The sequence below is a fragment of the Crinia signifera genome, chromosome 1 (genome assembly GCF_055691185.1).
Source record: "Crinia signifera chromosome 1, ASM5569118v1, whole genome shotgun sequence".
NCBI classification, from domain to species: domain Eukaryota; kingdom Metazoa; phylum Chordata; class Amphibia; order Anura; family Myobatrachidae; genus Crinia; species Crinia signifera.
The window spans coordinates 51429147-51445512 of NC_139217.1; the positions used below are offsets into that span (position 1 = coordinate 51429147).

The 16366-nt window shown below is 44.8% G+C and overlaps 1 protein-coding gene across 1 annotated transcript in view; it reads left to right on the top strand.

Moving 5' to 3' along the window:
* The first annotated feature begins 2088 nt into the window (after nucleotides 1–2088).
* Nucleotides 2089–16366, top strand: part of GRK4 (G protein-coupled receptor kinase 4) — a 153527-nt gene continuing 139249 nt past the window's right edge. Inside the window, exon 1 of the mRNA XM_083151741.1 lies at nucleotides 2089–2391. Within this exon, the coding sequence (XP_083007867.1) occupies nucleotides 2340–2391 (52 nt within the window). The 5' untranslated portion in view covers nucleotides 2089–2339. The remainder of the gene's footprint in view (nucleotides 2392–16366) is intronic.

Consider the following 16366-nt stretch of genomic DNA (forward strand, 5'->3'; position numbering starts at 1 on the left):
CTGTTCTGCGGCGGCAGCCTGTCATCTCTCTCCCCCCCTGCAATGGGGGAGCGGGACTCGGCCATCCAGCAGACCTGGGCCTTGGTAAAAAGTACCCCCCTCTCTACGCCACTTGGTACAGTAAATATTTAAATATGGATGCAAGGGGGGGGGGGGGGGGGAGGGGCTGGACTACACACTGCACCCATGATAGAAATGCTTATGTATAGAGGTGCGGAGAAAGAGGTCAATGATATAGATATGGAGGGGGAGTGAGGTATGAAGTTATAATCAGGCTTGCCTACCTGCCCGGAATGGGCGGGAGCCTCCCAGAAATCGAGTCCTTCTCCCGGCCCCCCGGGAAGGTGGGCAAGTGTCCCGCTTTCTGGTAATAGTCCCCGCTCCCCCCATGCCCGCTGGTTTAATTACTGTAAATCACGGGTCCGCGGAGAGCGAGTGCGGCTAAAATTACTCGATTGGGACATTTTGCGTCATTTAAGCCCCGCCCCCACTCCGCGGACCCATGAATCATGGAGTTTTCCGGCATGGGGGCGGGGCCAAGTGATGCCTCTCTCGCCCCCTGACGTGTTGCCTCTCCGTATAATGGATTATAATGGGATATAGGGGGACAGGGGCAATAGGATTTGGCCATGCATTCTGGTTGGTGACTAGCTAAACTATGTAATTTTATTATGTGTTGGATAAAAAATGAAGACATGTGTCAGAGCATTGTCACATGACTAACACAATATGCTCAGCGCAACACATGTCTAACACAATATGCTCAGCCTCAGTTGCGTTGTTTTTCACAAACAATATCACATATGTTTTGTAGGTGTCAAAGGTTCTCAAAGCTGCCAGCATCAGTCACTGCAGTCTGTGATATTTTATTTGTGCCTGATTACCAACGTCTTTATACTGTGCTTGTCTCAGTCAGCAAAGAGAACCATTTGTATACAGTATATCATCCTAGAGTTTTATATAGAGAACTAGGTGATTCATTGCGCCCTACGGGCGCTCTTCACACCGTCGTAAGGGGCTCCGCCCCGTTAATTTGTAGTGTGTTTTATTGTGTGAAGTATGGTTATAATGTTATGTTGACAGTGTGCAATGTAACCATGTGCCACTTGCATTGCCGTGCTCCCTGCCCATACATGCTGGAGGATGACGAGCAGTCAGAGATCAGCAAGGTTGTGCCCAGTGTTGCCCGTACCTGACTTGACTCTGGCTGGCTGTGTGTGTGGGCATGAGGGGGAGCATTTATTATCGGCGCTGAAGGAGAAGTGGGTTGGCGACAGTGTGCAGGGACAGTCAGCATAGGTGAGGGTGGGAGCGAGTATTAGAGGAAGGTGTCCACTGCGCTCGCCACGCTTCGGGGGTGGCGTGGATAGTGGGGGTGTTTTAGGAACACATTCACAGCAGCCATATCATACATGTGAAAATATGGAAAATCGCATCGCATGCAAAAACCCAGTTAGGTCATGGTGGGAATGGAACCCATGACCTCAGTGCTGTGAGGCAGCAATGCTAACCATTACGCCGTCAGTGCTGCCCTGATAGACCTATGTGGTCGACAGTGTCTAGGTAGACAGTCAACAGGTTGACACCAAATCATTAGCATGCACATGGTCAACCCAGGCAAAAAGATCAACAAGGCAATGGTCGACACATAAAAAGTCTGATGGGACTTTTTTGGGATTTTTTTTCTTTTAAGCGCAGCCAGGCACCCTGCCTGAAGCGCGACAAGTGAAGCGAGACACGAAAAATCCACATCGACCTTTTCCTGTGTCGACAACTTCCATGTCGACCTTTTTCTTCTGTCAACCATTTGGTTACGCCCTATTGACTGTCTACCTGTCTACCTATACACTGTCTATCATGCAGTACTCAACGGGATAGCTATGCCCACTCTGGGAGTACTATGTAATGTATATGATGATCTGAGGAGAGGAGGGCAGGGCACACAGCCTGTGGCAGCTGGGCACATGTGCATTCCCTACACCAGGTTGCAAAAGCGCCGGGTCCATAACCAGCAGCAGCTCTGTGTGAATGCCAATGCCTCATGATTCAGCCATAAGGTGAAGGCACAGCTGGGTTAAGCACTGAGGGCTCTGGGAGGGGTCTCAGCTGGGTCTCCGCCTCACTATAGGCAGCACTGAGAGCAAAACAGGAAGGAAGGAGCCCGGAGGAGAGAGTAGGCAGCAGTGCTGGGGCTCACAGTGCTGCCTGCTGTGTGCAATGTGCTGGAGATGAGGATCTATGCAAGGAGAGGGCAGGTGCTGCTACTGCTGCCAGTCAGGGGAGCATTGCTAGGGTCTGCAGCCAGAGATGTGTCCTTCTCACTGCACTGACTTCTGATCATGGAGATAGAAAACATTGTGGCCAACACTGTCCTGCTGAAAGCCAGAGAAGGTAAGAGGCAATGTGGGTGGGGAGCAGAGGCTGGTGCAACCCCACACACTGCAGGGTTGGAGAGGCTCTGACCCTGCATGACCATCATAGGCATGTATGGTATGTGTGTGCATAGGGACTAGCAGGGCTTGTGTACTGCATGGCTGCAATGCTGCCTGTGTTTGCATGATGCACAGTAAAGCAGGGAGAGCTTAATGAAGGTGGGCAACTGAGTCCTGCACAGGTCAGCAGGACATTACCTCCTATGGACAGACAGTATAGGCAGCGCTGGGAAGTATACTGTGGAATTCCAGGCTCCACTATCTGTGGAAATATCCTGCACAGTTACAGGGGATGCAAGAAGTGCGTTAGTGGTAGTCCCACAAGTGGCACTGACTGGCTGGATTGTGACTGGCCATGTGGACAACTAGTAGCCCTTTAAAGTATTTCCAGGTCAAACCTGGGAGTATATGTGGTGCCAACCATAAGGGGTGTATACTGTGCTGGTGGTATACAGTGCATTAGATTGTGTCAGTTCACTATGTGTTTTTGTTTATACTAAATATCCAGTGTCCCCCCCCCCCCTTAAACACAATAATTGGGGTACACTGCTTACTATTCACCCCAGTCATTGGTCATCCGCTGTAAATTCCTCTAGTATCAGTACTTTTTTTGGTATGTGCCCCCCCCCCCCCCCCTTCACCATTACATGGAGACCCCCCTGTGTCACATTAGTTGTGTGTTGGTGTGGTGCGCAGCTCTTGCCAACAATGCATACGATTTATTACAGTTTTACTTGCTAATATTTAACTTGCACAGAAATGTGACTGGGGTCTGAACCTCTGGGTTATTGAACGATATCGTTCCTTGGATGCTGTCAACAAACTTTTAATATCTGGCAAAAATGTACCGTAAATATTCTGTCCGGCGCAGCCACTGTAGTGCCCTATGTTACATTGGTTGGCTTTTGTGTTTTCTCTTGGTTAAATTGTGGATTCTGTATTACCAGTCACCTGTGATCTCCTTTTGTAATACTGTGGAATAAGACCCTTCCATACCACAGATTACGTTCCGTAGGTTTTGCGTCCTCTTCTATTCTTCTCTAAGGAGGGATATTTATTAAATCTTGGTGAGCGTAAAATATCAGCCAATTAGCTACTAACTGTCATTTTTCAAACACAGCCCGTAAAATGTACGGTAGAAGCTGATTCGCTCATTTTTTTTTCAGCTTTGATAAATACCCTCTTCTGCAAAAAACTGTTGAAACTGTGTTTTGCTGAATTCTTATTGTCTTTACACTTCAATATTGTAAAAAATATTGAAAAAATAAATAAATGACATAGTGCATTGAAATATATCAGTGTATTTGTCATGCATTTAGTTATAAAGTGGTTACCTATTACACAGCACTATACGTTAAGGAGATAATGATAGAAACAGATTAAATATAATGACGGTAAACATAAAGATGGACCTTCCCAAAAGAGGTCATAATCTAAGAAATATGGAACATTGTTTTTTTTTTTTTTTAAACCGTTCTTGTTTTTTCATTAGCTACGCGATGATTACACTAAAGGTGCCCATACACTTTCCAATTATTATATACAGTACAACATCGCATCTCGGTTTTGCGATGAGATGAGATCTAGTCGAAAAAGTATGTGCAGCACATACTTTTTGTACTAGATCTCATCGCAAAACGAGATGCAATATTGTATACAATAATTGTAACGTGTATGGGCACCAGTTAGGCCAGTATTCAATTGTTTTTCACCAGTATTTCAGCTCACTATCCCAGGGGGTGGAGAGCCGAAATGCACAAATTTATTGCTAAACCGGACCATGATAAGCACTATATTCACAAAAAAATACATCCAATTGAATATCGAGGTACAATCTCCAGTAATTTTAGACTGGTGATCGGGCGTGATATAACAATTGCATACCATCCACAGGGTATTGTTTTTCTTTAAATTCCATTATATGAAATATCTGTTTTTTTTTCTGCCTCCTAGTTTTGCCTGTAGTGGATTGTGTTTTGTACTTTACAAAGCTTGAAAAGTGCCTTCCTTGTATCCCACTCACTTAGAAGGGGGGAGTGAAGGGCTCTTTTATGTTTTCGGTTCAGCTGTCTGCGGATCAGAACACTGTACGTTATCAACATGATGTCATATTTCTTTCATTTTTTTTTTCTCTGTCTTATCCCCTCTCTCGTATTCATTTTGCACGGAAACGGCACACCACCCCTGACCGTAGCTGAAATGATGCAGGTGCTTGGCTGTTGACTATCCTCCCTCTTGCCGTGTAAACATAATTTTTATGGCTGCATGCCTCAAAAACATCAAAAAGTTTTAAAATATGTTGCGAAATTCTGTTCAAATTACGAATTTTTTTTCTTTTTATTAAATTTTTTTTTTTTTTTTTTATACAAAGTTGAAATCAAATTTTCACAAAAATAAATGAATTCCTAGTACAGCTCACGATTCATGTGTCCGCACTTTATGACCATGTACGAACAGGTAAAGGTTTCAGAGTTAATTGTGGTCTGACCAGTCAGGGTCCCCAAGATTGTTTTGTGGTCATGGCTTCCGTTCTTACCCCCTTCGGGCTTCTATTGTATAATGTATTAGATCATGTATTGGAATAGATGCATTCCACAGCGCTGTATAAAACTCCCCCTTACATATCCAAATCCAATGCTCCCTTTCACGTTTCATTCCCTCCCACCGGTTCGCTTGCAATCACAAAGCACACAAATGTCACACTTGCAGCATTGTGTAAAATCTGTCAGGTTTGACCGTTTCAGAAGTTGGAAGCTTAACTCTTTCATCCGTCTGCAGCTCTGTCCTTAAGAATCCACGTTGAGTGAATGCCAGCAGTATGCGAGCCGGCCTTATTACAAATGTTAATGTGTTCTGCAGTAAATTGCCCCAGTGATGTAGTCTGAAAAACATTATCTCATTTGCTGTGGGGCCTCGCAACTCATTTCGCAGTCCCAGAGGCGCACGAGTGCTTAAACATATTCCTGAGAACATTTCTAACTTTAGATACAACTTGCTATATTTAAACTGGCTATCTGGATTTCTTGCCCATTATCCAGCCTGTATTGTACATTCCAACAGAGTAACTTCCAGCAGCAGCCTGCAGTGTGATTGGTCGCCTGGTGGAAGCGTGCCTGGGCGCAGGACCACTATCTAGCACTTTTAATGCTATCCTTGAACTATTATTTTTTTCTTGCTAGTGATCGGCAGTCTGACGGCTCGCCACTTTCATGTAGTGATTCCAACTTGTAAAGCTACCTATACTCAACAGTGTCTGGGTTTCTGAGGTCAGGTGTCGTATAGGAACATGGGACAATTATTGTTCTGCAACATGCTAGCGGTGTGTAATAGAACATCTACAGAAGACTCCCATAGGTCAAAAGGTTGACAGGTGAAAGGTAGACGGTGGATAAGGTGTACATGTAGTCTTCATTCTAGGACCCTGTACCGGTTTGAAAACCTGTGCAGTTCCTCTTCTTGCCTGGGGTGTCGCTGTCTGCTATGATGTCTCTATCACATTGTGGCCTGTATCTCCATACAGACCACACTGTACTAGAAGCACCAAAGCAGACAGCGACACCAAAGGCGGGATAGAGGAACTGCATGGTTTTTGAAATGTGCAGGGTGCTAGAATGACCACATGACAATGGGCGGAACAAAAATTGTTGACACAATTAAAAAAAAAAAAAATAGTTTTTGGGAGTCATTTTGTTTGTTTGTTTGTTTGTTTTGTTTCATCATATGTGACCACAATCAGTGTAAATGCGTATCCTCGTAGGTTCTCTTCGCTCGCCATGTTTTGGGAAAGTTGCTATTCACAGTCGTAGTCCATGCGGATTGGAAAGCAAACAAGTTTTTGAACTTTTTACAAAAACAACTTGTACACCTTTTGGAACCCTATTCTAAGGGCTGTTAGTAGCCGCCAGAAAGTATGGCTACACACCACAATGATTGTACCTCCAGATCTGCACATTTTAGTTTGCAGCCCCATTGGGCTCGGTGAAAAATGCAGAAGTTCAGATTTGGTTAAGACCATAACTGCATTTTGAGCCCATTTTAACCTAATTCTGGCAGATTGGGCAGAGAAATCGGGTGAAATTGGGAAGGTCACAGGCGTCTCAAGGGTAATGAGCCCATAGGAGAAGTCGCATGGGGGCCCTGAATTATCCTCCTAAAGGAGAAATCTTGTTCCCAATCTCCTGTTATTTGCAACTCTAGGAACTATGGGTCCTGTTGACTGACCAGGCATGCAGACATTGACACAACATCTTGGAAGCTACTTGCTGCCTGGCCTATGTATACATTACAGAGACCAGGCATTGGCTCACTTTGTAATGTGTATCTATATCTTATGTGTCTGCAGCCATTTTCTGGTATGCTCATGGCAGTCTACTTCTTTCAATTCCCAAGTGACAGTGCGCAGGAACTCTGTGCAACTGAAATGGGAAATCTGCTCCGCCACCCACTGGGGCTCCATCCACATTCATTTCTGGACTTGTGCCAGTCCCATGCTAGCTATGAAAGATCCATCAGAAATGGACGTCCTCTGGTCATGTATTGAAGTTGAAATTCCTGTGCAGGACATTCAAACAAAGTTGAGCTTTCCCTTTGGAACTAATGGTTGCTGCCCAGTTACTCAAGAAATGCCTATTTCATGGATGGTGTGATAAGTGAACACACCACTTCTTCCGCTAAATTGTTTCATTCCCATTATTTACTGGAGTAAAATATATGTATTCTAGCACAGACCATATAGCGAATACCTGGGCCCCCAGCACACATGGTGGCCTGCTTTCATGTTGTTGAATGGCACTAGCTAATATCTGGATTGGGGCTGCTCTGATTTGCGGTGCCTTGAGAGTGACATCACTAATTACTTCACCAACTGAATTGACTAAGTTCCCATAAATATTGGGTCATTACACAAAACAGTTATTTGCGCTCTTGAAAAAACACCTAGAAAATGCATTCATCCCAAAATGGCTAGCTCTGGAACACTGTCGTCCAATGACAAGCTGAAATTAACGTGTGCCTTTTTCCTGTCCAGACTCCGCCGCAGCACAGGTGGAATTGCGGTCTACTTGTTTCAGTCCAATGGCGGTATTGATCTCCGCTGCCCAAATGCAAACTCTCTATACTCTGTGCTCATCCTTTCTCCTGACAGAGCAATGTAGGCCTACTCACTTAATACACAGGTCCCCGGGTGACCCGAGCTGTGTTTTTTACAGCCATTAATGAGGATGCCCTCAATGAAGATGGCGCTCGATGCAGCCAAGGTCTACCTTGGTTGCATTGATTTAAACCTCTCTGCAAACTTGGATGGACTGCTGACAGCCAGGGTTTGCAGCAGAAATCTGAAACTGCTCGTCAGATCCTCTGTGTGCAGTGAGATCGGATTTTAACCCTTTTTGAAAGCCGAATGCTCAAGCAACAAATCGGTCTAGCTGCGATTGTAGGGGCTACTATATATTATATGGTGGTGTCCTAATATCTGCTAGTTATGGGTATATATATTGTCGCCTGTCTTCCTTTTTGTAGATACTCCTGTTCCTATGGCTAGTTACTTTTGTGTATCCTGTTAAGTGTTTTCTAAACAGCAATTATATTACAAACCATGCATGGAACATTGTCTGACTGTGCTTGTTAATTGTGGAAATGTCAATTGGTTATTCAGTAGGGTCTCCAACTTGACCCATGGTGGTGAGCACAGCCTCTCCATGGGGCACAGATGTACTGGGCTGTGGAGAGTGATAAAGTATCAGCCAATCAGCTGCCAACTGTAATTTTTCAAACACAGGCACAGATGTATTAAGCCTGGCAAAAAATTAACTGGAGATAAAGTGGAAGGAGATAACTTACCAGCCAATCGGCTGTGTTTGAATATGACAGTTGGGAGTTGATTGGCTGGTACATCATTTTTTGCAAAGTGTAGAGCAACTGAATGCAGATCTGGGTCTCTCTTTGACCACCCATGTGTCTGATACAGTGGTGAGGCCTAGTTGATGGACCACATGGCAGGTAGTGGTCGTAGCCGGCGGCGGCAACCACGCTTTCCACCGGGCACACTTGGTTTGATTCCTTGACATTTATGAAAGGGCCATAAACTGTTTGATATCGATGTGAAGCTACAAGAGTGACCACCCTAATTGTTTGTCTCCCATTACTGTTCCATTGTATGCCCTGCGCACGGTGCTGCGAAACACATGTGGCGCCTTTATTATTAAAATGTAGGAATAATAACAATGTCTTTAGCCAAATCTCCGTGAGACCACACAGGGGGTGCAAGCTCAGAATAGCACCACAGAATAGTTCATCTCTGCTGGATTGTTGTTGTATTCTTTATAAATTGGGAACATGTGTTGTGCACATTGAAGGAATTGTGATACAAACCAATGATAAGAAGCAAACAGCAGACAATTCTGGAAAACATATACCCTCACCAATTGGCCACACAAAGGGCCCGATTCAGCAAGGCAGTGGCTCTTTCGCTGCTTAACGAGCCCTGAATTGGAACCCGGCTGAATCCCCCTCAGTACCATGTGAGGGGATGTACACGGACACTTCCCCTCGCATGCAGCCAAAGGGGAGAGAACTAATTAATTAGATGGTCGCCAACCATCGAATGTTTTCTTTCCCCATTGGAAATAAAAACTCAGTCTGTCCTGACTTTTTTTATTTCCAGAGGGGGCTGGCTCTGATGTCATGTGATATCAGCTGCCGGCCCCGGCAGTCATCGGGCTGCCCGTTTTTTTATTTTTCAGCGGAACACCCAGTGATTTCATGGATGAATGGTGGTATACGTATTTAACGATACATCATTTGTTCGCTCGTCGTCCTCCACCAACCACCTCCACCAACGCGAAACATGTGCAGAGAGAGTTAGATTACTTCAAACTGATATCTACAGATGGAGCCATCCTCATCTAGCCCTTTAATAGGATTAAGTGAGCAATGGGATTACTCTGCTTATCCCCTGCTGTATTGTTCTATGTATTGTATTTCAGCTGAGAACAATAGGCCTTGGCTCACCATGACTATCCAGAGACGGCTAGATGGCTCCATCAGTATATCACAGTGTAAAAAATAAAGCAGCCAGTATTTACAAAATAACACCCAAATGTAACTTTCTCTGCACAGGTTACATCTGCCCCACCTGCAGTGCACATGGTTTTGTCATTGGCAAACCAAATGTGCTTTGCAAATTACCCTGAATCACCCTCTTGGTTGATAATTTAACAGACTAACCATTAATGGACAGATCTGTTATGCATTGGCATATAATTAGGTACTGAAGGTTTGGGGACTTTTTGCTGCTGCATTGTTTCTTGCTGGCTTACTAGCACCTCAGATGGGGTTATGTTTACTTACACCTCCCACTGCTGTTTCCGTGCACTCCTTACACATTCAGTTATAATGATGTATCACAGGTTTCATGCATTGGGCATTCAAATAGCCATTACATATTGCAGTCAGCGTGAGGCTGTTTCAATACAGCTGGGCAAAGATCACTAGAGGGGCGAGTTACCTCTCCTCCAGCCCGGATTCTCATTGCGGTGCTAAACTGATGTCGAGAGATGAGGCCTGGATTGCAGTCAGTGGGCCAGGTGTACTAAGCTTCAAAAGTGATAAAATGGAGAGTGATAAACAGCCAGCCAATCAGCTCCTACATTACATTTTTTAAACACAGTCTGTGACATGGCAGGAAGGAGCTGATTGGCTGGCTGTTTATCACTCTCCATTTTTAATTTTTTTGAAGCTTAGTGCATCTGGCCCAGTTTGGGTTATTCAGGCTTGATCGGGTGTACTCCATCCCGCCAGAGTGAAATCCATTCGAAAGCCACTCGCCATCGATTGTTTGAATTAGTTTTTTTTCCAGTCTGCGCGCAGCCCAGAAATGACTCAGTAGCTGCGATAGGAGCTTACGTCACACCACTTCCCCTCAGAAGCCTGGGCACGCCTGCGTTTTCCCTGACACTCTCAGAAAATGGCAAGTTACCACCTCACACTCCAGCTTCCTGTCAATCAACTTGCGAATGCCTAGCGTTTTAAAGAATTAGCTGGGTTTTATTGCGAGATGGCATCACACACGCACGCAATGATCAGTAGGCATGCGCATCTATAGATAATCGTCCGGCCTGCAAATTAGCCGTGTGATCAGGTCTGAAAAGGGCCCAAATCTGACTAGTATATGGTCACCTTTTTAGATTAGTTAATGAAACATTCTTTAATAACATGCAGGCTCCAGTCTGTTCTGTCTGAGTTCCTATCTTCCCCCAAATCTGATTAGCTAATTTATCCTCATGTACATTTGATCCTATTGGATGGATTGTCGCCCAAGCATGTTGAGTCTGTAACAAAACAATTCTATTGTGGGGAATTTGTGCAATGGTCCTCAAGTGCTTCCGACACGGTTGGGCGAAGCCTGTGACCGGGGTGTGTATTTTATCTCACACCTCACTACAGCCAACATCACAAAGCATTATAGTCCTCTCTTATTGTAACATCAGTGACCTGTTATTGACAACAGGCCCCCTGCAAGTCCCAGCACGTCTGGCACCTGTGGGACCAAGAGTTTGTGAGCTAAAAACTGTCACAGCTCAAAGTGAAAGTACATTGCAGAAGGCGTCATTTTGACAGGGCTTTTAACTAGTTTTATTATGACTGTCCAGTTTGGGTGTCGGGGGGGGGGGGATTTTGACTATGTACACTTGCAAATTTGACTTCTGTTCGAATTGGCCAATGGCCAAAAATACTGTTAGTGACAGTCAAAATTACCTTGCTTGTACAGCCTATTTTTACTTGCGATACCAACCTCGTGGGACCGTACATTGTAGTACAACCACTGCAATTTTGGCTAACTTTTCTTATGATTTTGACAATATAGTCAAAATCCTAAGCTAAAATCGCACCATGTGTATGTAACTCAAATTGTAGTTGCTGAGTGATCTAGCAAATAGCTACGTGCGTAGGCCATTTAAGTTTTAACTGTCTACATTTTGACTCCATCCCTTGTCCTGTTGTGCATTAGATAACAAACGCCTTTATCAGGGAGGAGACGTAAAATGCTATTAGGGAGTTTTCCTGATAAGCAGGGAGTGTAGTGTCGTCGTGTGCATGGTAAATATTGCAACAACATTGTTTTCTTTTTTACTTTTGAACAATACAGTTCATAATACCACATATAAGCTGCTTTATATATGCCTTTAGTTGGTATCTGTATTCACAGTTTCTTGTATATCACAGCCTATTAGTTGTGCTTTACAATATATATATATATATATATATCTCCATGTAGAACTATAATGCTGCCATCTCCTGGCAGCAAGTGAAACTACATCTTTCTCACATACAGAAACGCAGAGGCAATCACAAGGTAGCAGACTAGCTGTTGCTTCGAGCGGGCTTAGCTAGTGTGTAAAATATAGATATCTATCTATCTATCTATTTATTTCATATTCCTTCAAACATTTTAGGAGCTGTCAAAACTGGGAGACGTGCAGTCATTCTTCTATGTGCGTTACAAAGTGATTGTTGGGGGAGAAGTGCAAAGAGCAGACAGGTGGACCCTTAGAGAGATTGCCCAATCATCTTCTACCTGCCATTTTATAAACTGTAATTAACAAATGCTACTTTGAAGCTGATTGGTTAGTATGGGAGGCTTCTTCACTCTTTTCATTATGTCTGGGGGCAATTAATCAACATTTGGCGAGGGATAAAGTATCAATTGCCCAGCTGATAACTGTCATTTTTCAAATACAGCCTGTAACATGGCAGAAGCTGATTGGTTGTTTGGTACTTTCTCCTCTTTTTCTTTGGTTTGATAAATCTCCCCCACATGTCTGTTGATGATTGTTAGGAGCTATATGAATTAGTGTTCCCGCTAGGCTGTTTTAGCGGGGCGCTGCGCCCTGCCCGTTTTTTTAAAGGGCAAAATGCGCCCTGCCCCTCTAGCAGCGCCCCGCTAAAACAGCCTGGTGCCTGCCCGACTCTTTGCACGGGGTAGCCCAGGGCCGCCTTAGGCGGCGATGCCCGGAGCTTCCCCGGCATCAAGGCACCTTCCCCCTGTGGTGACAGCATCTTCGGCGCGGCCCGCCCACTTTAGTGACGCCGGCGGCCCGGCCCGCCCACTTTAGTGACGCCGGCGGCCCGGGACGGCCCACAAGTGTGCCGTCGGCTGCCCCGGCCCGCCCCCCGGCGCCCTGTCCGACACAAAAAATATATTGGTAGGTTAATTGGTTCCCAACAGAAATTAACCCTAGAATGTCTGTGTGTGTGTACATGTGGTAGGGAATATAGATTGTAAGCTCCACTGGGGCAGGGACTGATGTGAGTGTTCAGATATTCTCTGTAAAGGGCTGCGGAATATGTGTGCGCTATATAAATAACTATAAATAAATAGAGGTGCTACAGTTTTGCCTTTGGAGCCGGTCATGCTGCACGAGTAGGAGCCGTCTTTCCTATTGTAAATAAATGATGATGGGAAATGGTAAAAGCAGCAGCGACTTTAAATTTTTTTTTTTTTTTTTATGTGCATCAATATTTCAGATAATTGCAGATGCCGCTGCGGGCAGTGCAAACTCACATTTGGGTGTGATCCTACATATCTGGGTACCAAAATGTTGAATTAGTGGCTGTGTACAGTGGGACACGTACAAGTTGGCACGTGTCCTGGTCAGTGAGCTTTGTTTAGAAGCTATGGTTTCAGATGGTCGTCGTCCCCCCCCCCCCCCTTGCAATGGCATTGGTATAATCTTGAATGTTCCCCGTACTCTGACTTGAGGTGGATTTCACATCCAGGCCAGAAAACCATGTGTATATACAAGTGCACATGGGAACATAATTGTAATCCTCAGACTACATAATTATACAGAGGCCACAGACCATATGTAATAAGTTGCCCACAGTGGTTATGTCGGCTGTGACCATGTGAAATGCGAGATACTGTTTGTGCTCCCATTTTTTTTTTTTTTTTTATTCTATACAGTAGACGGGATTTGGACTTTAAGTCGACATTGACAATAGGTCAGGGAAAGCAAAAGGTTGACACAGTAATTGTCGACACATGAAAGAATGGCTTTTTTTTTTTTCGTTTAGGGATAGGTCAGGGCTGGGCAACACCGGCCCTCCAGATGTTGATGAACTACACATCCCAGCATGCCTTGCATCAGTTTCAGCATGGCCACATAGCAAAACTAATGCAAAGCATCCTGGGATGTGTAGTTCATTAACATCTGGAGGGTCAGTGTTGCCCAGCCCTGGGATAGGTGCTACACTAATTGGGGTGTCCATGTTTTCAAATCTCCAAATTGACACCAAAATAACAGCAAAAAACTGATGTCGACTTTCTTCCCATGTCAATCTTTTGCAGTAAACCTAGATACTGTCAAACTACTGTCGACCCTACGTGCCTGCATCAGACTGGCGATTTATCAAATGATCGCGTATGCCCATGATACACTGTGCGTGGGGGCCCCTTGCGAACGGACCATGCAAAGGCTGGCCTTTGCTTGCCACTTGTAAGGTGATTGACAGGCTCTGGGCGTTTTGTGCCATGTAACCTGTTCCTGGGGCTGTTAATAACCGCATATACGGTACTGTAGTATCAAAGCAAGTTGAGGAGCCGGTGTATAGCAGGACCGGCCCAGTCCCCGGACTGCTGTTACATGCCCTGTGTGATCTGCTAGGGTCAGCACTCGGCTGTCTCTCACAGCAGTGGGGTTGCGGTGAGCCCCCGCCCCAACTGTGCATGTCCTTCTCAGGGCATTCTTCTTCTATAGCCGAGATCTGTGCTGCTTGAGTGGAAGGCAGCACCTGATGATGACTGGATTGCATCATGTGATCATGTGTGGAGAGGATTAGAGACAAGTGGGAAGCCACAGACTATAATCTAGATGGTGTAGGAAGCGGGGTCCTCCCACAGCACAGAGTAGCGATGGGAGGCTCCATGCAGGAAGATTGTGATGCCTGATGCGCTGTATATATGATATGCAGTTATTCTTATACTAGTAGTGAAATCCATTAGTGTTTACTGTAGTTAATGTTTCTAGTAGACTTTTTAGATAATATTTAACTTACAACCATTGGACCCTGTAGTATTATTATTATTATTATTTTTTCTGTTCTTTTACTAATCTCTTAGTGTGGATCCCTCCCCTAGAGGCAGCTATCGGGTGTGAACAAGCGCCTCAAGTGAACGCATTCTACTAATTCTCAAAAACTCATTCACATTGTCCCCATTGAGCCTCATGCATGTACAATGTATCAAGCCTAGATACAGTGGATGAAGGTAAAGGGGTATATTCAATGCTCTGACGGCGAGCAGTGCCGATAGCTCGCCATCAGTATTCAACTGCCCCCCCCCCCCCTTCACTCGCCGTTTCCACCTTGCTGGTTCTTTTCAGCGAGGTGGAAACGGCGAGTGCGGCCATGAAAATGGAAGGGCTCGCCACAAAATGCAGCAGGCTCGCTGCATTTTGCGGTGAACCTCGCCATTTTACGGAATCATCGCCGTCAGGGCAAAGGTTTCCCCAGAACATTGAATACAGCAAGCCGCCACCGAGGGGATTTGTGTGGTGAGGATGGCTTGTTTTCGCCGCACATACCCCCTCGCCGGCAGCATTGAATACCACCCGTAGTAGCAACCAGCTTCTAAATGTCATTTAGACCTCTATGCCAATGTCTGTAATTTATATATAATACAAGCCCACTACAACAGATGAAATGTAGTGGCACTTACTGGTACATGGAAGAGGCACTGGAAACCTGTTTCATCAGTCTTGTTAAGCCCTTTCTAAGAGCATTGATCCTGGGGTAAATGGGATTGTTACTAGTCCGGAAGGAATTCTACCCCCCCCCCCCCCCCCCCCCTTCTATAATTACAATTGGTAAATGTTTCTCCAGCAGCCTTGCACAGATCAATAGAATATAAATATAATATGAGCAGATTATCCAAATCCCCTTAACACTGGTTCCGGTTGACCACTCATATTTTCATTGATACATGAAAGTAGGTGTATCAATAAAAATATGGACACCAGGGGATATAGGGATACAGTCCTTAGATCGACATGTCTAAAGGTCATTAGATCGACAGTCAAAAAGTCGACATGGTTTTTTTTTTTTGAGCCGGCATGTGCTGTATTTCATGTCCTACCATTCACTAGGGCGTGGTGAGAGAATTAAAAAGTGTGCCCAAACCATGTCGGCGGTGTCGACATTTGGGTAAGAAAGTGGAAAACACCACGTCGACCTTTTGACTGTCGACATATCCCATGTCTACCTAATGCTGGTGTTGACCTAATGACCCTGTTGACCTAACCCCATGTCGACCTTCATGCATGTAGACCTAGTTGTTCTCTATCCAATGATGCATACCTGGGATATATCTACTAAAAAAAAAAAAATCGATTTTGATTGATTCCATAGCGACGATAATTGAACTTAATCGATGTTAGGCTGGCAGGGTTAAAACACATTTACTAACAGATATATATATTTTAGTGTTCATTCTAGCACCCGCCAACTTTGAAAACCCATGCAGTTCCTCTTCCCTGCCTGGGGTGTCGCTGTCTGCTGTGCGGTTTCTAGCACAGGTCTGGTTTGCATAGCAGTGCTTATATACAGACCACACTGTGGTAGAAGCACTGCAGCAGACAGAGACACCCCAGGCAGGGAAGAGGAACTGCATGGGTTTTCAAAGTTGGCGGGTGCTAGAATGAACACTATATTTTATATTCATTTTTCAATGTGTATTTTATCTGTGGAGCACAAGGACAGATTTAGGACCTGACAGATCATTCATGCCCTCGGGTTTATACGTTTTGAGTCCTTCCATAGTCTATCTTCTCTCCTCCCTAAAGATAAAGTGTGGGTATTACACACACGCATTAGATTTCATTGACGTCACCTAAAAAAAAAAAAACAAGCCTGGGATATAGTCTCCGCCACTGAATGTA